General features: G+C 35.6%; 1 protein-coding gene across 1 annotated transcript in view; it reads right to left on the bottom strand.

Moving 5' to 3' along the window:
* Positions 1–25,235, bottom strand: part of VIPR2 (vasoactive intestinal peptide receptor 2) — a 49,632-nt gene that overhangs the window by 21,227 nt on the left and 3,170 nt on the right. Inside the window, exons 3-4 of the mRNA XM_065731218.1 lie at positions 15,395–15,502; positions 11,197–11,294 (exon numbers count right to left, since the gene is read on the bottom strand). Of these exons, the coding sequence (XP_065587290.1) occupies positions 11,197–11,294; positions 15,395–15,502 (206 nt within the window). The remainder of the gene's footprint in view (positions 1–11,196; positions 11,295–15,394; positions 15,503–25,235) is intronic.

Genomic DNA, 25,235 nt, shown 5'->3' with positions numbered 1-25,235 from the left:
TGACCATTAACTACAGTTATCAGCAAATTTGCCAGCAATGTATTACATTAAAACCCATTCGGAACGACAATGATAATGCTAACTACTCTCAGAATTAAACTGCTTGTTCACTTGTGCCTACACTGAAGTGATTAGATTGACAATATCTTCCACAAAACTAGATAAAATACTGAAATTATAGCATTTTTTTTGGTGTGTGAAATTGAAGTTTTTAACAGAAATGTAGAATATGTTAAATAAAACAGACAGAATTGCTATTTCTACTCTGAATATTTACAGCACTCGTTATATAGCTGCATCTGTACGAAGTAGTAAGAAAGTGATACCTGTAAATAAACTGTTAGAAAAGGGAAAAGCAAGTGACATATTATTTATTTTTATAGCATTTAAAAGACCAAATGAAGTAGAAACTTCAGCAATTACAACTCGTGATGAAATTAGCTGGACATTCATTTAACAAATAGACTAAATAGAATGTTAAATGAAATGATGACTGTTGCAACTGCAAGATGTGATTAAAGGGAAAAACAAGAGAAACATCTGCAGTAGTTCTTAAGAGTATTTGCAATAATTGTTTTTATTTGAGCCAAAAGTAGTACTCAAGGTGTCACAGGAAACAGAAATCCCTCTTTTTTTTATCAGAGTAGGAAACAGTGATGACCTTTAAGACAACAGTCCTAAAGTATTAAATAATGTATTAAATGTGGACTTTATGAAGTTTCCAGTGCAGTTGGAATGACCATAAGGAAGTTTTTCAGTTAAAATCCCAATGAATAAATAGTGCTATGAAAAACAAACAAACAAAAGGTAAAAGGTTTTTTTACTGCTTTCTACTTGACTATAATGAGTATACAGAACATTTGGGGAGAATAACTGCCTTCCAAGAACACTCTGTGGACATACAGTGTAGCCCTATTTTATCAGGCATTAGGTGTCTATACAGAGAACATCAACATCTAACAGGATCTTACAGCATCTTACAGGATGCGCAGCATGTACCTATGTAAACAATCAGCAGAGAGCACAATGAATATATTTCTGCTGCCAATGAAGACTTCCCACAGTGATTAATTCCAATGTAGCTACCCAGAGGCTACCAGCCTGCACTTGGACGGATGCAGATCACCCAGCAAAGATTCTTTCCTTTTCCACACAAACTGTTTTTGTTAAAGAGGACTCTAGTTCAGTGTTTCTTGAGGTTATTTCTAATGCATATAATAAAGAATATTTTTGGACAGCTCTAAAATCTATGTCCAGAGACAAGCACTTCCAAGCACTCCTTTTCTTTCTTTTTTCTTTTTCTTCTTTTTTAATTTTATTTTTTATTTTTTTGTCATAGAAAAAGGAGATATTATCCATGCATTTTTCTAGTAATAACATCATAAACATTTCAAAAGCAACTACTACAGCCCATGGTTCCAAGAATGCTGCAAATACACTGGACACTCTCTTTTATTCAACGTGCCCTGCCCTGCAAAATCATGGAAGAAGAATGCTCCAACAAATGACTTAACAATTTGGCAGCCTCGTGATCTATCATCAGTATTCTAGGAGGTGAAGAATTTTATTCCCTGACCCTGTGCCCATCAAGCGTTGCAAAAACACTCTGCAAAGCCTGGACTAAAAACACAGCAGTTCCACAATATGTTATTCTATTTGTTATTGTCTCATTGGCATTTGCAGGCCCCATTAAAATACTTTTCTATGGAACTTACAAACAGAAATCTGGAGGGTCTCTAAATCAAAACTTCTTAACATCCACCATGTAAATATTGTAAATTTGAAGGAGATAAATGTCACTTGCAAAACAAGTTGCAATGACAGCAAATCTGTGCTGTTTAAATACTGAGTAGAAGTTTTCGCATTCGGTTTCTCAGAATAAAAAGATTAGGATTAGCAGATACGCCCTTTAAATAGGAACACTGATGCTCAACTAAATAGAAGTCATCACATTGCAGAAGAGCAGCAATGAAGCCTCTTCTAGTATGATAAAGCCATACACAAAACCTGGTAAGAGCAGGGAGACCACACGGGGAATACTTTACAACGCTCTCGTCTTCTTGGGAACCACAAAGTAACTTAACAAATCCTGTTGCATTAAAGCAACCATTGCCCACGTGTAATTTGTATTTGCTAATACTCTTCAAAGGGTATCTTCATTGACCTACTTCCTGCATTCAAAAAATCTAATGTTGACATTTTTATTAGGCTTTAAAATACTTTTTCTGAGAAGCCCATAAACAACTCTGCAGACATATGAGACATGGGAAAACTTAGGAAGCTGACTGTAATAGAAATACTGTTATTTTGATGTAAGAATCCATAAAAATATTTTAATTACTGAAATACATTTGCTTGCAATAAAGATACTAGCAATTGTGTTTATGTAGTTCTGTTGCTAGTGACTACTTATCCCACATTTACATGACAGATCAGAGTCCAGTAGCTACAAGAAGTAATTTCAACTTGCACATTTCCTTTCAACAATAAGGTAGCTATTCTTCAATGTTTGACACTTTTGAGAACTAGTTAATCTGGTAGCTGGCTTTTACCTGACACTACATATAACATTAGTTTCACAAAAATGAATCTTAATGGTCTTTACTGTTACTTCACCCAAAGGTTTTCCAGATTCAAATGCTATGAGTATGTGTTTTTATTCTTTTGATTGACTAATCCAGGCTCTGTAATGCACACAAATGCAAGCATTACTACATTACTTACTATCACATATATAAAAGTACATTCATGTAAGCTGTATCAGTACCATCTTTTTTAATGTCTTAAATCATAGTCAGTTGAAATTGTGCATTTTACTCATCTGTATAGAATACTTCCGTTAATTAATGTGTCCCTTCTAATACATAAGGGAAAACCAAACAGAGAATAACATTCTAGCTACAAAATATCAAAGCGTTAAGAAACCTGTTATTAAATCACTTTTTTGCTGGCCAGACTATCTAAAGTGCGGCTACAAATTCATTACATCGCAGTGAGCATGCCAAATTTAGCACCAGCTGATTTAAGATCAGTACATGAGATAAGAACAGTCTTGTTGACAATTGTGGATGATGATTTACCAAGTGAGACAGGATGAAGATATCATCTCATCCGCCACAATCCCATGTTTAGTATTTGACTTTATCATCATGCTTAAACAGCTATTCTGACACTCATGGCAACACATCAGCCCTCCTTCCACATCCAGAGATACCGATTACAGGAAAAACTCTAGACAAAAGAGACATTCAGTTCACCCCTAAGTAGACATCACTTTCTGGTCAACACAATTGCACTGACATAATTAATAAACAATACCTATTATCTAAATGTAGTCGACTAGTTCTATTTGAGATGCCCCTTGCTATCTAAGACATCTGCTTGGCAGATATGTCATAGGATCTCTTTGCTGTAATGACAGTGACGCCAAATGGTGCAGTCACATCATGCCATTTCCACATACTAGTGGTAAGTTATATACTTCTCAAACATACCTACCCTTCAGAATTTTGACTTGCAAGTTGAATTTCGCCTTTTAAAATAAAGTGTTTAAAATATATAGTAAGTTTATGTAAACGATTTAAAGAATTCAATCTGGTTAACTGTGCTGGTTTGGAAAAGATCCTAAACCCCAAGAAATTTGTTCCAGCACCAGCTCTAACATTCTGATCAATCAGTTCAAAACAGGTAAGAAAATCCACTCCGTAATGTGGATGTTTTCATGTCTGACTTCCATTCTGAAGAGATAAGAAGAAATACCTTAATTTTCAGATCAGTTCTGATGCAATTCAACAAATTAATTGCTTATAAAAATGTCAACACTTGTGTCATCATCTAATTCACATCTATGTTTTGTATTTTTCTGACGTTCCTACTCCTTTAAAAGGTCCAAGTGCACCAGATCTACAGAGAGACTGTATAGCCTCCTTAATTTTTGTCTTGACTTAGAAGTATTCGTTTAGAAAATATGTAAATTGTTTGGTGCCAAGTATATCACATGTATAACTATGTTTAGTCTGCATTGCCTTTGCTCATTTTTTCCGTATCTTTGCCCATCTTTACTTCAGAATGATTTGCACTGGTCAAACACTTTACGCATCGTTCCTATCCTGGACACACAATTCATTACGTTTGCACAAATACAAAAACACAGAATCAACTGAGTTACAGACTCTAAGGACCCATGGTCATTGTACTCTTTAGATGGCATGCACCAACAAGTTTGTAGGAATGATTCTGGACCAGAATTAATTATTGGGTAACTGCAGCCAGACTAACGTTCCCGCAGGAAAGTCTCAGTTCTGCTTATATGTTCTGCATTACTTCATATCAAGAACAACTTGAACTCAATATATCTTTTCCTTTCTCTTTTATTGGAATCATAAGGGATTCAATTACACACAGTAACAACTCTGAAATTTATCTGCTTGACAAAATTCAACTGCTATTTTTTAATGGAATAAACTTTTGCAGAGCTGTATGAAGTTGATATTAGGATAAGTTTACTTTCATGTAAACATTCTTAATGTCCAGGAACACAGAGTTACTGTTTTCTTCCTCAGTATAAGCTAGAAACAAGTGCAGGACAGTACAGTAAAGCAAGAGATACACTATGCCATCGAATTTTGCAGGGATGAGTTCATCTGAGCAAGTTTTCTTTATCACCAAGGAATAAAAGCAGCAGTGTTATTCACCTTCTCCTACAAAATATCTAAAATAATTAAGAAGGATAAAAAAGTAAAAACACCTAATTTTTCATCATTAAACACAAAGGAAACCAAAAAGTCCAGAGCAGATGAAGACTGTAGCAGAGTCTAAAGTTGGGCAATATTTCTCTGACTCAGGTTTTCCTCCACTGACTTGGTTAGCTTTTCATCAGGCAATAAAAGCATTACACATTCTCAGGTTTTATTCCTATTAAAAGTTTTTCCTTTTTTTTTTAATTTTTATTTTTTACAAACTTGTTTTAAAGGCCAGCATTTGAAACTTAGCACTTTCTTGCTTTTGTCTGGAATTTTTTCAACTGAGGTTCAATGCCCACAGGAATTCAGATACCATAGTTCTGTTTTCCCAGTAATAATACCATGAAAAAAAACAGCTCTAATGTATTTGTAAAAAAATAAAATCTAAATAGCACCCAGTGATTAGGAGAAATGAATAAGGCTTCCTTTAGCTTAATACATATAACAATGTTATTTAATTCTAAAAGGTATGAAGCTCAACAGAACTAGTCATTCTCTCTTAAGACAGTCAATGGAATAGAATACACTCCTCTATGGTATGATTCATGTGCTTCATTGTGCTTGTGATGATTCAAAGAAATCATGATGAGACGACTTGCAGCCAGGCTCCAAAGACTACATCTCCTTTGATACTACAGAAGGCATGGGCTGTCTGGATTATATGCAGATGAGTACACTGTACAGTCTAGTCAGATAAAGTTTGTCTGAATTTTGACTGTTAGTCACATGAAAGAGTGTAGCTTTCACTTACTATTAAAAAAAATCTCAGCTTGGCAGTGAGTCCATATGTTACCAGCTGTCATTATTATTATTGGTAACTACTCACAGCACTGTAGTGCTGTCAGCATATAACAGAATGAGCATGTATCTAAAAGTTGGCAAAGACTAATGAAAAAGAAGATGCTACTGTTTGTTACAAAGAAATTACATGGAAGTGAGAGAGGACGAATTTTTTTAAAGGAAATTTAATGAATCACAGAATTTCTTGAACTGGAAGTGACTTTTAAATATTAGCTAGTCCAACATCCCTGCCATGAACAGAGACATCTACGACTAGATCAGGGTGCTCAGAGTCTGGACCAGTCTGACTTTGAAATTCATACGAGGACCCAAAATCTGGACACTATACTACAAATGAGGTTTCACCAGCACAGAGTAGAGGGGCAGGATGACCTTTCCTGCCCTGCTGGCTACTATTCTTTTGATGCAGACCAAGATATAGCTGTATATGTGGGCTGTGATGGCACATTGCTGGCTCGTGTCCAGACTGCCATCCACCAACACCCCCATAATCATAGAGTAGCCTGAGTTGGAAGGGGCCCCTCAAGAATCATCGACACTTGGTGAACGAAGTCCTGAAACATCAGGTGCCAGCAACAACTTATTAAGCTATGCTTTTTATTTTTTTGTCACAGAAATTTACAAAAAATATGGATTTGTGTATTTTGTTGCATAATTCATACAATATATGGGGGCTATATATAGTGGTGTACACACACGTTATGTATATTATGTCAGTTATATTCTAAGGTAATTCAAATAAACTTGTTTTAAATATAATTAAAGACAATGCTCTTCAATTCAGCTTAGTACAGAACAACACAGTTTAACTGATTAAAACTTTTGCATAGACAGAGTTTGAGACTGTTTTAATTCATTTTGTTCTGTTGCCATTTACATTCATTCCAGGTAAGACACTGGTGAAAGGACCTGCCATTCTCACTGGATCTAAAATGAGCACAGAGCACATCACGAGCACAGCTCCAATTCTAGATGGTGTAATTTTCAGATGTTGTTAATGTTTAAAATATCCAGTGTTCTTCTCTTCAAGGTATCTTCCAAAAGACAGTACTGCAGAATGGTATTACAGCACTGTTAAAGAAACCCATTATACGTATTCCAAATTTGTTTTTTTCTTAATAGCATGCTACATGTGTTCAAGGAAAAGTTTTTGATAAAAAGGGTTAAAAGCACTTCTCTAACACGTTTTTTATCTTATAATCAATGTCTTACAGATATGTTGCCTCTTAGTATCTCAATATGTTTACTTCCAGAATTGTGCCTTCAATTTCCCAGTACATGAATCTAAAACTTAAATAGGTAGATGATGAGAGAACAGTATCTTTATAAGGTATTTTTTTATTTGGTATAGAGGTGTATTTTATTTTTACTCCTTCCCATAGGAATAAAATTCTATATGTTGTTCTTTTTTTTAACCAATAAAATACTCTACATGGAGTTCTTGACTGAACTGTTCACAATAACGCCTCCACAATTTCCTAGGGATTTGGTATCTAATTCATAAGCTCTCAGTGTTCTTTGTTGAGGACAAACTTTTCCTTTCAACTAGCCACACCAACAGAGAACCTACTTCTCAAACTAATGCATGACTAATGCATGCTTTAAGTAACAGATTAATGCTAATCTTTTTCCAACAGGGTTCTCTTTCAGTTTGCTTTAATCCGTGGACAATCAACACATAATAAAAGAAATTCCCACTGTCCTCCCACAGGAGAGTATATTAGCTTACACACATGCCCCATCTTTCTCACTTGAAGAAGACTGAAGAAGAAATTTGAATTCACTTTCAGAAATACTGGTCTGTAATCACATCTTGTGAAAAAGTAATGAAAAATGCAGAATGTAATGTAAACAAAAATAGCATGAGTCACAGGCACACAAAAAAGCATTGGCAGACAGCAACTATGCATTACATTTTCTTGAAAGGTACAGATTCAATTTAGACTCAGGACAAACTATCCATTAGTCCAAAGCAATGGTCCACTTCACAAACAGTAGCAATGCACCTGTTTTCTAAAGGCAACTACAGACATTCATGACAGTGTTTGTCTGAGTCAGTGCTGACCTTGCTGCCTTGACTCCAACTGTTTTGGGAAGTGCAGCCAGGGTGGCATACTCAGGGTGTTATCTGAGGCAGAAGCCAAAGAATGCATGCTTCAAGATGCAGCCCCTTTCAAATGGAGGATAATTCTTTCACAGATGATGCTTCCACATAGGCACGTGCTGCAATAGTTTCACTGTGTGTAACAGCACTGAGGATTTTCCTCTCAGTGAATCTGTCTTTGTATGACTCAAGTGTTTGAATCATATAGCCTGTGATTTAATAATTGTTACCACAATTCACACTAAGATTAGACTAAGTTGTATTAGCTGACCCAGTTGTTTTTTTTTAAATAAAGTGGCCACATTTCAGTCCTTTGCATTCATGAAGCAGTTTGATTTATGTTAGTAATGCTGACAAAGGGCACAATACCCTCTGAGGACAGCCTGGACTCATGCATCTAAAAAAAAGGTCAGAACTGTCGACATGAAATTAAAGGTTATAGTGAGGTTTGGGCTGGGTTAACACACCTTGACATGTTTTTCCAGTACAGTCAAATCAAGTTACTCATTTTCCCACTGTGGTGCCACAAGCTCAATGGAAATATACAAGAATTAAAAAAAACAACAAACAAACAAAAAAACACACAACACACATTTGAAACAACAAGATGAAACTAAAGTTGACCTTGAAGGTTAGCAGTAACCAATTTTCTTATAGGAAAAGGATTGGAAGTATATAATAAAGGTTTAAATACACAATTTTTCGTGACAACAACTGTTTGTTCAGAGATATACTCGTCAAAGTGGTCATCTATAAATACAGACAAAAGCACTAAAGGCTACAAATGGAAGATTGAACCAAAAATTAAACATTCTATCTAAAGATTCTGTATCAGCAAATCATTGTCAATTTCAAAATGTTGAGCTAAATCTATCCTTATAGAGCCTGCATATATACCACATGACATAAAATATTCAAAGTTTTGAGTAAAATAAAAAAAATTATGGAAGCAGTCAAGTTCTTCACATCCTGAACAATATCAGTGAACTTAGAGGATAACCTTCTTATGGCATCTTATTTAAACTTCCTTATTCAAGTGCAATTCCAACCTAAACATTTAGTCCCCATTAATTAATTAACCATTTGATACTAACTCATTCATCTCTTTCTATCAACTTTCTCTGGAATAATCATATCAATATATGCATGCATGCATATATTAAATAATATCAAATATGTACAGAAATATACATATTTTAAATATATAAGTATAGAAATATGCATGTATCCTTTGAACTAAAGATACAAGTGTATATCTTAAAAGACTGAAAAAACACCAGAATAAAATCTTAATTGAGTCTATAGTGGAAACTAATTCAGTAGGGAAGATGCAGGCACCAATCTGTAAGAGAGACAGTTTCTACCTCCTCTGCAAACGTTTTCTTCAGGGAAAGAATATGGAAGAATATTTAAGGCTTATTATAAGAAAAGTATTTTTACATTTTTCCTAAAATAATATTTATGTATTTACTGTAACTCTGAAAGTAACCTCAAGCATTGCCTGAAAAATACATTGTCACTCAAAACTTTTATGTCCAACTTCTTTTGTTATTTCGAGAGTTAGGATTTCATTTTTAACTCTTTCTGTTGAATTTCTGTGTCAAATACAATTGAAATATACTGATTGAGGAAATGCTTTTTACTTAAAGATACTACCACTAACTGATAAAATTTGAATTCAAGAAAACACTTCCTTTCTGTGTAACAGTTGGCATTTAAATGCCTTCTGAAATCTCAGTACTGAATGATATTTGCATTTTTTATATTCTCTCCCATTTAAACATTTCACTTTCTGTTTTACTTTTCAGATATTATTTTGATAATTTCATCCTTTCTTAATTACAAAGAAAAACAACACCACCACCATGCCCAAAACAAACCAAAACCCTAAAACAACTGCATATTCCTATTGTAGTATTTGCACTGAATCAGCTTCTCGTCTGATACGTCTGCACTCTTGTGTGGCTTTTTTTTTTTACTTGTCAGTTTTAAGGTTAAAAAGGAATTACTGTTATGTCTCACTGAATTAACCAGTTATGATCTTCAGGCAAAGAACATCCTCTGAGCAATGATAGTGATACTTCAGAAAAGAGGACAGTGGCCCCCAGGCCAAGTTGCTTGAAACGCAATCCATGCTTGCAGTTCCACTTTCCCTCCCTGGAACATGCTATGTATTTATGTTCTATGCTATCTATGGTAAATGGCTAGGATATTCTCTCAATCGTACTTTTGTGAACCATTTTCTCCCATACTTGCTCTCCTCATCTGTTCTGATTTTCATCTTCCATGGTTTCTTATTTATTCTTTATCAGGTTTATTCAAATGTCACTGCTACTACACACTTCCAGTTTCTCTAGCTTAATTCCTCTAAGTACATTAAACTTGCATTTCAAATTGCTCCTTTAAATAAGTAATAACTACTTCAAACAAGATCTGCTTTTCTATTTATACTACTACTTCTCTTAATTATGTACATCTCACTAATTGAAATTTTGTCATTTGTTAATTTGATTTTTAAGTCTCAACCTATTTTGACTCCTTGTGACAAAGTCTGGGTTGACAACATTGTTTTAAAAGGCTTATTTAGCAGTAACATGCAATTGATCCCAAGCAGTCAGATTATAACAACATTTTGAAATGTGTCTGCAGAAATGATAGGAAAGCAATGTATTCTAATCACTATTGCTCGTGTTCAACTACAGGTCTTTAAAATACTGAAAGAAATGGCAAGAACCACGTCTTAACTAGAAAGCCAGCACATCTCTGCAATTCAGCTGGATTAGGTCTGTTAGAGTTGTTCCATATACATACTACAATCCAGGAAAACCCAAACAGTGCAGAATGTTTATTCATGAAACTACTTCATGTGCTCATGATAACAAAACTATGATACCATGATCTCATACTTGTAAACAAAATCTTGTGCTGCTAGTGTCAGCAGAAAAGTTGGTAGAAAATAGGTAAAACATAATGGAAAGAGTATTCCTCTCAGCAACAAAGGGGAAGAAATAGTTTCTACAAACTGAACAAATTCATTTTTCCATTTGTATTATGTTTACGATGTCTTGATAGTTTTTTAAATCGTTTCTAATTGCCAATCCAATTTTAAGTCTAAAATAAATCTGCAATAATTCCAATGACCTATATTAATTCTATTTTACTCATGATAACTTAAGACACATACCAGCAATCAAGTGGTTCACATGTTAACAGATTTACTACAGCACTAGCATTTGTTATAATAGAAACTTTTGTAAATAACACCATGCAAAACATGTGCACAAGCCCTATCAGTATTAGAAATGCAAATGCATTACTGCACTTAACAACTGACCATAGACTTAACTTTCAAGTAGAAAATTCAACATTTCTGCTTTTGTCCTATATGACATTTGCAATCCAAGCACATGACAGTCAGTGCTACCAAAAACATTTACATACTGTTACTAATTCTGTCAGAATAAAATAGGAATTATTTGGAAGCACATTATGTCTCATAGCTATTTTGAGCATCAGCATTTAAATGAGTTAAAAGAATGCTCTTCCTACCTTATAATCGTCCTCGTAGTCATTATATCCACAAGTACTCAAGATATCAGGAAAAATATCTGACCACCCATTACTGGTACAATTTTTGCTAATATTTCCTGTAAAGCAAAATTTGAGAGTTTAAATCAGAGGGATTCAAAAGGCTACTCAACAATGAATGTTTAGCCAATCTAATTTTGTTATCCTCTGGAAACATGCTGTTAATATACTCTATTTCCTAACTCTCCTATTAAAGCAACTCATCTGTTTGCTCTCATATGCTCTTCATTAACTTTGGCTTTTACCATTGCTCTGAGTAGCCTTTGCACTAAAGATATATTCCAAGTTGTGATGGCAGGCTTTTGCTCTGGTACAACAGCTATTCCTAAATGTAAACAGTTACATTTGCAAAAGCCTGAAATATTTTGCTGTATTGTCTGAAGTTGTCTGGAAGGAGGCTTTCAGCTCACTTTTTATAAAGAGGATAACTTGTAGATAAGCTAATATGACAAAGAAGTAATTTAAGTGAGAGTTATTCTAACCTGTTACTTAAGCTTTCCCAAGAAGGCAATACCAAATGATCTCCTGAAGAGTTAATAAAGCTCTTAGATATTATGGTAGTGAATTACTGCTACAGCAAACATCAGTAGAGTTGCAATTTAAAGGTTGAACTATGTGAAAGGTTGAAGAACAATGGCATAAATACATATGCTGAATCTTACCCTTTGCACCAGTTACTGACGTAGTTATGGAAGGTACAGAAAATGTGCAAGTATGATTGGAAAGGAATTCTGAACAGTTTCAGAAACGATTTTTTGATCGAAACTGAGAAAAGTTGACTTCTTTCCCATGTGACGTTACTCAAATGAGATTGGGGCTATCTATAATACTATTCCTTAATCTAATGTATATATACTAAACATCATCCAATATGGAACAGCTTCAGAAAGAGAAATCTGAATAACCTGATGTTAGAATAAAGAAAGTCAATACAATTATTATAATTAACTTTTACAATGTTAAATCACGAGCAACTGCCCTTCATCTTTCTTACAGCAATTTTTATATCCATGATACTTGTATTTTTAATAACATATTGTTATGGTTTGGAGTTTATTCCTGGTCTATAACTAACTTGAAGATGCCAGTTTTCCATCACCCAGGGGCAAATTAACATGCCAGAGATCACTTTAGTTCAAGAATAACCAAACACATTTGTATACATTCCAAACTAAAACTTCTGTGACTTCTATCCTGTTCCTCAGTTACTTCTTTCTTTGTCTTCAGCTGAAAGTCGTACATATGCGACAAAGGGTTAACTGACAAACCACAAAACCTCTCTAGCTTATAACCAGACCTTGACATCAAACCACAGCATCTTCCTGAACTGCAGGACCACTTCTGCAGTTTGGCACAGACATATTTTTAAAGGAAAATGTGACCTATTTATACAATCTAAGTGCCTTTGCTTTACAAATACATCAAAATTCTCTAATTATGCAGAGCAGAGGAATACGTTAAAAGAAGCATGAACTATGTCAAAGGCAGTTTTGCAATAAAAACATTCTATGTACTCAAGATGGCTAACATTTTTTCTTCTGTAAGATATAAAGGCTATCTAAATTAAAGATAGTTAGACAATGTTCTGTGGAAAGCATTGGATATTTCAATATCATCTTCCCATGCAATTAATATTTCAGATTTTTCAGATTTAAAACAAGTAACTTAATTTGCCACATTTATTTTAATCTGAAACACTACTGAGTTACTGCATGATATTCATATACTTACACTGTCCTGTAATACAGGGGCAGTACAGGAAAATACAACTGTTCTTACAATAAAAAGTGATTCAATATGAAGTGGAGAATTAATTTTGTGGCATGCTTACACTATAATCTTGATCACTGCAGAAGAAATTAACAGCCAGTTCTCCTAAAGCTGTAAAGATGAGCTCACAGAATCACGGAATTGTAGGGGCTGGACTTCTGGATATCATCTAGTCCAACCCCTCTGATAAAGCAAGTTCCCTACATTAGGTTACACGGGCTGGTTTTGAATATCAACAAAGAAGGAGACTCCGGAGCCTCTCTGAGCTGCCTGCTCCAGTGCTCTGTAACCCTCAAAGTAAATATTTTTTTCCTGATGCTTGTACGGAACTTACTATGTTCCAGCTTGTGCTGGTTACCATTGTCCCATTGCTGCACAACACTTAAAGTCAGCCTGAACCACTTGATTCCTACCCATTAGGTATTGATGAGCACTGATAAGATCCCCCCTATCTTCTCTTCTCCAGGCTGAACAGTCTCAGGCACCTCAGCCTTTCTTCATAAAGGAGACACTCCAGGCCTCAAGTCATCTTTGTAGAGCTCCACTGGACTTCTAGAAGCTTTCTGTCTTTCTTGAACTTAGGAACACAGAACTGCACGCAGTGCTCCAGATGTGGTCTCACCAGCAGAGGAGAGAGAAAGGATTGCCTTTCTCACACTGATGGCTGTGCTCTTTTTAATGCAGCTCAGCATTCTATCAGCCTTCTTGGCCACAAGGGCAGGCTGTTGGCTCATGGCCAACCTGTTGTTCACCTGGACACCCAGGTCCTTCTCTGCAGAGATCCTTTCCAAAAGGTCAGTCCCTAGCCTGCTCTGGTGCATGTGAATCACAACTATTCCTTTAAATTCAAAGTTTAAATTAAGAAATCTGTTTAAAAAAAAAAGATACTTAAAAAGCCTACTTGTGATTTGGAAGACTTTCATGAAAAATAAGATAATCTATATATTCTCGTAGAAAAATTTGAATTCCTTATAAATTCTGAGAAAAATCAAAAATACATCTCACTAACATGGCTAAATAAAGTTAGATTTCTCATTTAAAGATATTTTGATCATTTCCTGCCAAAAGAATCAGGAATTGGAATGTCTATAAAAAGTAAGTAACCTTTCGGTCCTGATGATCACATGCCAAGTGAGATAGGGTTTAAAGTATTGTGAAGAGTTTAGAATTAAATATTTACTGCAGTTGTTTCATAGGGAAAAAAATGTTATTGCAATATATGATAGTAACAGTTATATATTTATTAATATCAAACATTCAAACTCCACAAAGAGTAAGCATGCTCTAGATTCTGGCAAACAGAAGCAGCATGATTTAAGTCACATAAAAAATTTGTAATGTTTACTGGTTTGCCTTGTCTCATGCTAGGACCTTAATATCTTCTACCAAGTAAGTTGGATACTCGATTTCTTAAGCTTTTCATAAGTTCTGGTGAAGATTACACAAATTTTCCCCTTTATAAACTGTTTAGATCGTCCATGATAAACTAATCAAGATTCACCAACTCCATGAATGAAAACCTTTGCTGATCTTTAGGTCATTTTAGTTATCTGTTTTTCACAGGAAAAAGAATTAATCAACAGCTTTGAGAACAAAGATATTTTAGTCATATCTCAAGTTACTGTTTATGTAAAAAGTTCTATTTTTATAAAGGTCTCCATAGAGATCACAAAGACAGAATTAAATCACAATATAAATTTTTGCATCTTTCACCACTTTTTCATGACAAAGATTTCTCACCTGAGCAATAAGGATAGGAATTTTCCTGCTGCATTTTGAGATACATACGTGAAAAGCTATGTGTGCATTATCTATTTTTAAAACCCCACTGAAAAGGTAAAAGAGGAAAATTAAACTGCAGTCACATGTATCAACAAGATGGTGCAAAAGATGGTAGTCTTAGAATAGGTCTTGGAAATCTTAGAGTCTGAGGAACTAATTTCAAGTTTCATTAAAAAGCAGCATAAAAGGTTTCATAATGATTCCCTTAAATCTTAATAATGATAATTTTAGCTATTATGTGTTAACATTGGCTCCTAACTCTCATGAAGGCAAAGCAGAGTGCCTCGCCTAAGGACAGAAGGAAAAACAGGTATGTAATCTGATGGCAACTGTTCAAGATGTCAGTCAGAATCAGCTGCATTACTTATTAATCCATTGCCTACAGCTTTGATGAGCTGCACTGTATCAGAATTTACATATGTTTAGCACCTAAATAAAAGAATACCAGATGGATCACAAAAACAATTATTTGGCCTTTTCATGATGTATCGTGAACAGTTCTGTTGAAAATCTGTTATTTAAACTTTTTAAAAAACTAAACATTAAAAAGAAACAGGAAAAAAAATCGAAAGGAAAAAAAAAAACAAACCACTTTAAAGTGAAATACCTGGTTTTCCAGAAAAAAGGCTAAATATTTTTGGGCAAGGGACAGTGACAGTCTCTCCAATCTTTGCAGGACGCCAACAGGTGATGTTATCCCAAACTCCAACACATCCTGAAACAAAAACAACAGTAAGAGACATGAAAGTTCAGCCTGGTTCTAACACACTATATTAGCCATACTGATAAGTATCTGAGACTGGAAGCTTTGGGTGAGTACTTAAAGACAGACTAAAGAAAGTCACAGAGATTATATTTTCTTTGAAGATATTAGGGGAATTGTAAGACTCTAACAATTAAACAGCTTCTTTTAAATCAGTCAATATACTTGTTTGCAAAATGTCCAATCGAAACCATGTTGTGCTAAGGAATGATAAAGAATGTAGTAAGTAACTTCTTAGTATTAATGTAATCTAGGATCAATTCCAAAATTTTGAGCACCCCTTAATCAGTTAAATGAAGCTTTTTATGCACAGTAATTAGCAAACTGAACATCATAAAGTATTTAAGTAACTCATTGGACTCAGCAATACTAATATGATGGAAGTACACTGTGACTGGAAAATTTTTGGACCAATAGGTATGGAATTATAGAATCTCCTAAAATAAGAGATTCAAACAAAGAATGCTTCTGTATGTTGAATTCAGGAAGGGGCCATAAAAGTTCATAGGCATATCTGATGGTATATAACGACTTGTCACAAGTAGATAGTATTTGCTAAGGCTTTGCCCATGCTGATGTCTGCATAAATGTTCTCCAGAGAAATTGCTTGCTCATGGATATTTCCTTCACTCTTAAAACTACACAGCTCCTACTGAATTCGGGAAGATGATGACAAAAGTAGGAGATTACTAATAGGAATACTTCACAAACTTTACTGTGCAGGTAAGTTACATGTAATGCCTTATCCTCTACTGCCTTGTATATTGCAGCAACGTTTCTATCCCAAAAGGTATGCAACAGATTTATTATGTTCCCTGCATCACACAACTTCCCAATGTAAAGTGGGAACCTGATCAAGAAAGCCAAATAAGTTTCCATGGTAAGCTAGATCCTCTCCTACATCCTGCCATCATCACCTACTACTCCATTTGTAATAAAGAACCTGCTTTTTTTTTTGCTTTATAATGCTTGCCATGGCAAGTCACTTTACGTCACTTTGTCTCTAATGGCAGCTGATAGGCAGGTAAGAAAAGGGCAAAGAATTATTTCTTGATTATTCCATCTCCCATCTTCTGTACTACCTCATAGGTAATTTACCAACTGCTAAAAATTGTTTGTGGGCAACTATACAGTATGTCTCCTGTGAAGTAGGCTGCAAGGTGGCACTGAGTATCCAGGCTGTCCTCCAGAAACACATGGCTCTGAGCACAGAGGTTCATCCACTGTACTTAAGAGTAAACCCAACTTCAATCGCCTCCACAGAATGTACTGTACAGACTTGTTTAAATACATGTATTTCTGAAGCAGACTCCTAATAATGCTCAGAGGAATTTCACCCTCAAAACATTTACTTCTTCCCAAGAGTCTGAAGTTGTTGATTTAGTTGCAGAATCTAGTTGTTAAGTATTTGTATTTGTTCTAATCAATCCCACCCTAATTTGCTTAATGCTGACAAATGTTGGTTTGTCAAGATTTCCAATTACTTTGAAGGGGACTATTTACTTCAGTTCATTTAATAACTCTTGACTCCTCGATCAAGAGATCTGAATTCTTTCAGCTTTACCTTATGGTAAGGGAGACTTAGGACTAGGAACTATGAGAATGGCACTCTTTCCAGCTGCACTCCACAGCCAGCTGAGAAGTTCCTGTTGACAGCTCTTTCAGGTTTCTGGTCCTTAGAGACTGATGCAGAGTGTAAGAACTCCCTGATCTTTGTAATCACTCCTTCTTTTTCCTGATAATCCCACAGAGTTTGTCCTTTCCAGCATATCTGCCCCTACAGCTGGTTCACACATTTTTGGCTTGTGAGTTTTTCTAAAATCTGTTTTACCTGTATAACTTATACTCCCTCTGGATTTTGTGCCTTTTTTTTTTTTTTTTTTTTTTTTTGACTTGTCCTTTTATACATAATTCAAAAAATAAGGTTTCGTATCTGAGCAAGTCATCTTCATACCCTTCAGATTCAACAGAACTTAAAACATGTTTGGGTGCTTCCTGAGTTGCTGTACTGGATTAAAATTATGCCTTACTCCTGTGATCTAACGCTAGGACTTATGCAAAACAGAAGAATGCAAACCCCAGCCAAATCAGGTCATGCTTCCTTTCCAATTGATTTAAAGCCAGAAACAACATCAACAACATCACATACAAGTAATCAGAGAGACAAAGAAACTGTTTTCTTCATCTGCCACCACTCAGAACTGTAGTGGGAAAATGACACTCTTTTGGCTTGGATGGATGCACTGCCTGAGCCAGCATAAACAAGTTCTGGAATACACGATAATAATCAGCAACTTGTGTGACTTCAGACCTTTTTATTTCACCCCAATTTTCAGTAACAAGTGAGAACCGAGACATCAAAGCATTCATGCACATCCATAAAAGCTGACTACATTCCCAAATTTTCTCTTCTGTTTAATAAACACTCTGTAAGATGGTGGATCTGCTATAGTAATCAGCAAACAGCTTAGAAGTCTTTATCAATTTGTACCATGCTACTATATGGACGAGGCAAAGCTTCTGCTAAAAAGGCAGCTGAACAATGTGAACCTCAAAGTGCCATTAGTAACTTTTTACACACACATACACAAGAACTAAACAACAACCAAATCACTAAACTCTTATTCCAGCTTCACAACATAAAATCTCTGGTCCAAGTATTATTCCCATCACAATCAATCAGCACAAGTTGTATCGCATCTTGAAGATAGCTTGGTAGGAAGTAAAATGGCATGCAAATTTTTGATGTTCAAAATGCTACAAGTCACAAACAACTTTCAGGGAATGTATGTTTTGCCTCAGCTCTTCCTCAGTATTTTAGGACTTTAGAGACATTTACTGCAGAGAAAAGAATGATAGTTTTTTGTACTCCTTCAATCAAATAGATGAAATAACACAAAAGATGCACTTCTACAGAAGAATACATTCAAATGCATCAACATCATCAGAGTGAAGCTTGAGAGCCTCTCATCAGAATTCCAAGAGCATTAAGCCTATATTTACGTATATTGACAAGTGTATTTATTATTGTACAGGAAATCTGAAAAAACTGCTTAAATGTCCTAGAAGCATTTGTATTCACTGATTGACTGTAGTGTGATTTTGAAAACTGGTCTACAGCTGAAAGCTGAAATGCTCCCGTTACTGCACACTGCATTGCTAGGCCTCTAAAGTACAACTGTTAAACAATACACACTTTTCTGGGCTCTCAGCTCACACCTTTTCCCATTTCCCTTTCCAATTACTAAGTATTTTTAACAATATTGCAGTTGTATATCATTTTCTTACCAAAACTGTTTTGCACAGGCAGGATATAGTGAACAAGTCCATAAGCTTACTAAGCCTGCCTTTTCCCTGCCAGCTTTCCTTCATTGTACAGCATAAGCTTAATCTTGCACAAGTGAAAAGTGCAATTAGTTTCCTGCTGACCTTGGAAATTCAGAGTGCATACCTAGTTGGAATTGCAGGACTTTAAGGAGATACTGCTCTTTACCACTGTCTCATTTTACAGTTACCACTGAGATACATGAAATACTGTCAAGAGGGCGACAAAGCATGACTGACTTCATTCCAGAACATCTGAAAATTGGTCAGATTAATTGGTCTTTACCTGTTTTTGGCCCATGACTTTAGAGCAGCCCATAGTGCCATAAATATCTATGCAATTGGAAAACAAACATAAGGTATTGGATATGTTTAATTTGCCTCTGTACATACAGTATCTGCCTTGATGAGTTGCTTTCTTCACTATTTTCTGTCCAGCCATTAAGACATTCACTATTAGGACTTCTGGAATATTATCCATCTCTGCCACACTTCAGAAAATTGTTTGGTATGTTCATTCTCTGCAAGGTTTGCCCATCTCCTACCATACATAGCCTGATTCCTACTGTCTCCAAAGGATATTAAGCAATTCTGATATACATTTCTAGGTATATAAGAAGGTTTTAAGTTTTAATTTTACCAGTAATTCCAGTAAAAATTTTTAAAAGTTTATTAGAAGCATCTCACATTTTAAATAAAACTTTCCCATTTCCATGATCTCTATCAGAACTCTCTTGCACCCTACATATAACAAACTCTTTCCAACCTCTTCATTTTGATTATTTATTTCCCTGGTGAGACACTATCAGAATATCCAAGGAAATAATCAGTCTTCCCAGAAAACCTCTCAATGACTCCCTCATCAGCTTGGGTACAGTGTCACTACTGTAATGCTCTTTATTCTTCCTCCAGATGGTATTGCTGATTATATTCTTTGCTAGTGGAAAAGATGTAATTTACTTGATTTGAATGTTTCGTCTTTAATGCTTGTGATATATCTGCAGATGCCTCATAATGAAAGGAAATTTAAAAGACTATAATCTAAATTTTGTTTCTCATTTGTTTGCTGCTTTCATATAGCCATATTCATCATCGTCCTACCTGAAGCTTGGTCTTTGAGCAAGACGTTTGCTTATAAATATCACCTCTCACAATGCAACACTAGGTTTGCACTCCAAAATGTTGTACATATATATACATCACGCGCATATAATAACCACTAGATGGCACTTTGCATTTGGATTTAAAAATTGCCAATAGAGAGAAGTTTAGCTTTTTTTTTTTTTTAACTAAGTGTTCATGATACATGAAACAAAGTGAAAGGCCTTTGAAAATCTGCCAGAAAGTTGTCAACTACTCTATGGTTTGTTTTTCAAGCAGGGAAACATTTTGATTTTTGTACTTAACTTGACAAAGCAGAAGCAATCTCACCTCTTATGGGCAATGTTTTCTAGACTGTAGGTCTGAAAGACACATCACGTAATTTAGGCCACAAGAGAATTTATGAACATATACAGAATGAAATTCTTTCTACATTTTAATACATTTTAATAATAAGAAAGAAAGGAAAAGGAGGGGGTTGAGAAACAATGAGCTAGCAAATTGGAAGCAAAGAAAACAGAGCAGAACAGCTTAAAGGAGTAGTAGGAAGACAGTGACAAAAGCCTTACTGCTCAAAGTTACTTTGCTAAATTTTTTTCCATGTACTTTTGCCTAGGACTTGAATACATCACAGAGCCACCTCAGCTGGGGATGCCTCAAGTCATCTGAGGAGGGTACCATCCCAGCTCAGACCTGGGCTTTCAGCTGTGCTGCAGGTGCACACCTTCTGCTTCCATGCCCGCGTCTGCCTCCACCTGGGCCCTGACTCACTGCTGTGGCCCTGCCTGGCTATTCTAGAGCTGTCTAACGCTAGTTCCCAGCACCAGGCTTGCTCCTAACTCCCACCTATGGCCTGATGCCCTCCAAGAGGTGCCTGATGTCTGCAGCTTGCTCTGCTCTGCTCCATGGCTAAAGGAAGAACAGGGCCCAGGAGCTGCAGAACAATGCTCGCGTATGCTAGAAGACAGGCTGCAATGCTGTCCAGAAACATCTCCAATACGCCTTCAACTAAAATACTGTTGTGAAACATGCACAGTGTATAAAAGCTCTGGTTAGTCAGCAACACAGGAAATGGAAACGTAAACTCTTTAAATTACTGATCAACAGAAAGGAAGCATGCACAGCAAGCAGAATTTTGGAAGTTTACATAGACTATACCAGATTTAACTAATAAAAATAAAACAATAGATCTTAATTCCCTACTGACCTAAGATTTGCCATTTACAGATTCTTAAAAGCCAGTCCTATTACTGAGAATATTAAAAGTGGAGTTACTGAGGCTTCTTGGAGGATTACTCAAGTTTTCACTGAATGGAACATGTAAGAAGTACATTATTTCCTTTCTGAACAACAGTTGCCACCGGAAAATCAAAAATCTATACGTCAATTTTATTTTTAAGGTAATTAACATATTCTTAGATTGATGTAATGAAATATGCAAGCTTTTCCATTCAAATTTTCTACAAAGTAAAACTCACTTTCCAATTACTTACAATGCTCTTTGGAAATAACAGTACATGTTTCTGTGTAAGCAGACAGCATTGCCATTTCACTATATGTAAATAATTGTCCAATATATTGGAAAAAATATTTTTTTTCCAATATATTTTTCCAATAATTTTTTTTAGTACATTCAGATAAAGTACTGCATAGTCAGAGCTGCAGTATCGTTAAATATCAATCTTGTCTTCCTAGAAAATTCAACAGAAGATATTAAAAGTAAAGTACTGGAGCTATACATTTATGTTAGTTAGGATTAATTCTCATCTATGAGCTATTTGTTATACTAATTGGTAATTTTTTAGAGCTTTGGAATTCAGAATTGCTTCCTCATGGTATCTGGATGTCATGTAGAGTAGCCAAAAATGTCTCTATCAGGAATCAAACACAAAACTATATGGAGTAGATGTTTCTTTAAGAATCTTCCAAAGAGCAGAATTAATTCCCTTATGGCTGTACAACTTATTTTTTCAGGGCTCCAATTATCAATATCCATTGCTCACTTTCTACTTACCTTTCGGAGCACAGAAATTTTAGACCTTCAAAACTGCAGAGTATACCTGTGGCTACTTGATGCCTCCCTCCTTTGAAGAAATGTTTGTCACTGTCACTCTTAGGAACTTCATGATGTAGGGATTGGAACAAGGTTGACCAGGACATTTTCTTGGTCTTTGCCATTTATTACATGCTGGTTAGTTTTCAGTAGGAAATTACACTTCCCATACCTTTTTTCATTTGAAGTGCTTTCTCACTTATGGTCTATCTCCTCATAAGACTAGCCAGCTATTTTCTGACCTAAAATAATAAAGTGTAACTTCCACCAATGGCCAGATTTTGGTAACACCATAGACAGAGTTTTACATGGTTCCATTAACAATGACAATTCAAATAAATAAAACCATGAGGAACCAAACATTCAAAGCAGACCCCTCAACTCCTTAAATATGTTTAAAAACTGCATGATCCAAAAAGCAGCACACGTGTACTACAGCAAGAAAGGCAGCAGCTCAGATCTGAAAAAGCCATAGTGATCCTTAACAACCTAATTGTGCTGTGTGAAAGAAGTTCTGCAATCCAGTTATCATTAAATTCTACACAGAATGCTACCTAATATATATAATGCTAAATAACTGTAAGCAATGCTGCAGTCTAACTGAGTCATAACCCGAACTACTGAGCTGATGACCCTGCCCATGGCAGCAGGTTTGGAGCTTGAGGATCTTTATGGTCCATTCCCACCTAAGCCACTCTAGGACACTACTGATCTTACCTTGCAGAGGGAACAGCTACAAAAACAAACCACCTGACAGAAGACCCTGATGAGTCTGGGAGGATCAAGAAAGAAGGAACTTTGAGGTTCCTTTCACACAGCAAGAGAAAGACCTCATCCAGCTTTATGTAAGTCTCCACCATATGCAAGAGAAGAGATTGATCTTCAGGTTGGCATAGTTACAGTCAGTCCTTCATTTGTGCAATTCAAAGCTAAACACCTGTTCATGTGTGAGTTTGAAATGCAAGACAGGCACCTTCCTTACTGGAGAAATAACCATAATAGCAGAGGTCAGTTAGACAAACTAGCTTTCAGACCATTAGAACATTCACCCCACCATTCTGAAGAGCTTACAGAGAAATCTGGTGTTGGAGTCACTGCATGAAATTCTACTGGCTGTGTAATTCAGGTGATAAGACTATATCTTATTTATATATAAATTTAAACTTCTTTTTCCAAAGCCATTTCTCTTTCCATCAGCATTCCTTCCCCAGTTTTAAGATGTCATATCTAAAATACATATGCTGTCTGGCAGATAGGTCTCACAAAAACACATTCTGGAACACAAGATCCAAAAGGACTCATTTAACAGGATAGCCATTCAGTCCAAAAATAAAGTTAAAAATATCTGACTTTTTGTTGTAGAATCCTGTTACTATTGATTTTTTACATTTTTTTGATTGCAAGGCTTCATTTTTCTTTTAAATGAACACAAATGAATGAATCATCTGCCCTCCAAAAACAAGATCACAAAATACCTTACCCTACCTGTTAGGCTTCCAGCTTAGGTGCATCTGTATCATAGGTGTCAAATTTTAGAAATAAACAAATGTGGATGGAAGCTAATGCTGTCTTCATTAAATAAACAACTCAGTTTTCTAGAGATCACTACACAGGCAAAGGCCATGACACAGATCTTTGGAGAGTGACTTTTTTTTCCCCTACATGGAGCATGGTGCTTTGCACTAACAGAAGACAGGCTAAGGCCTGAAATTCCCCCAAAGGGTGAGAAGTAGAAAGCCAAGTGCTTTTAATAACATTGTTCAAAGGATATTTACAGAGCATTCACACAGTGCTTCCATGCAAAACCCACTGTTGCCTTATTAAACCATGAAGTGAGCACAGTCTTTGTGGACTTCATAGCCAATCATTTTAGACATACTATGGAAATTATTCCATGAAATTCTACAGCATGTTATGAGGCAAATGACTACAGCATCATTATATGATGTAAAAAATATACCAATTATCATTAAATCTTTCCTCTCTGTGTCCCTACCACACAGCTGAGAATCTTAAGTATATATACCTTACGTAATACCTGTCCAGACCAAAGGAAAAACTGCCTGTGCCATAAAATCCAGACCCTCCTAAATTAATTAGTGGCGAAATTTCAAGCTCAAATTCTGGAGCGTGTTACAGAGAGATGTGAAGGTTTCTCAGCTGTTCCGAAAATGAAGAGAAAAATTTTAAGAACTGATAATTTGATAATTGGTTCCCAATCCTCCCAGTGAACCTTCATTTCCAAATCCTAGATGTAACCTTGGGTTTCACTGCAACTTTTGTGAAGCAGGTAGCATTTACTGAAGTCAGAAAAGTTTGACAAGGATTGTATAATCATCTTTCTCATTCAGGAAAAACTAAAATGGATTTTGTGGTTTTATCATAATAAATTATGTTTCAAGTGCAATACAAGTTTTTGGTGCAGAGCTAGGGCTTGGACTAGTTCCAGCTTGCCAATTTTCATTAGTAACTCCTCTTTATCAGCAGTCAGAGTATTGCTGTGACAATCTGCATGTCTCTGTTTTAATACTTATTACATCTCCATATGAATACAGAGTTTATTAGGAAAGTAAGGACACAGAAAGAATTAATATTTTAGGAAATACAAATGGATGCTTTCGACACAGACTTGTCTAGACAAGTTCTTAGTAAAGGTATCTATAACATGAAGCACAGGATACATTCTATCATACCAAGCATACAGTTTCTGAGGGTTCATTACAATAGGGGCTTCATTCCAATCTCCTATGAAGTGGAATAGTCCATTTGTTTAAGCCAGGCATTCAATTACATGTATAAATCCTTCCACTGACATATTATCTCTACCTGCAGGGCTGAATCAACAGCATCAGACATACAGTCTTCTTCCAAAATGCAAAGTTCTTACAAAGCATTTTGCCTTCAGGAAGCCCCTCTCTTCCCTGCTCTAGCAGAATTATTTCCAGAAAAAGCTCTTTCTTCCCCAAGGAAACCCAAAATAAAACTGGTCTGCATGACAAGGATTCCCTTGGAGGTGCCTAGTATCTGGATCACAAAAATGGATCTGGAAGAAAGCTTGACTTTCAAAGCCTTATGATAGCTAATAACGCATCTATTAATTCATCATTTAATTCATTAAGCAGGCCAATAATTATTTCTCCATCTGGGTTTACACTTGTATTATTTGCGTAACAGCCATCTCTATTATCAGTCATGTAAAATGTAAAT

The sequence above is a fragment of the Cyrtonyx montezumae genome, unplaced genomic scaffold (assembly GCF_038088225.1).
Source record: "Cyrtonyx montezumae isolate F1298 unplaced genomic scaffold, pur_monq_1.0 scaffold_14, whole genome shotgun sequence".
Classification (NCBI taxonomy): Eukaryota; Metazoa; Chordata; class Aves; order Galliformes; family Odontophoridae; genus Cyrtonyx; species Cyrtonyx montezumae.
The sequence above is the reverse complement of the archived record's forward strand: the minus strand, read 5'-3'. Positions and strand labels throughout refer to the sequence as shown.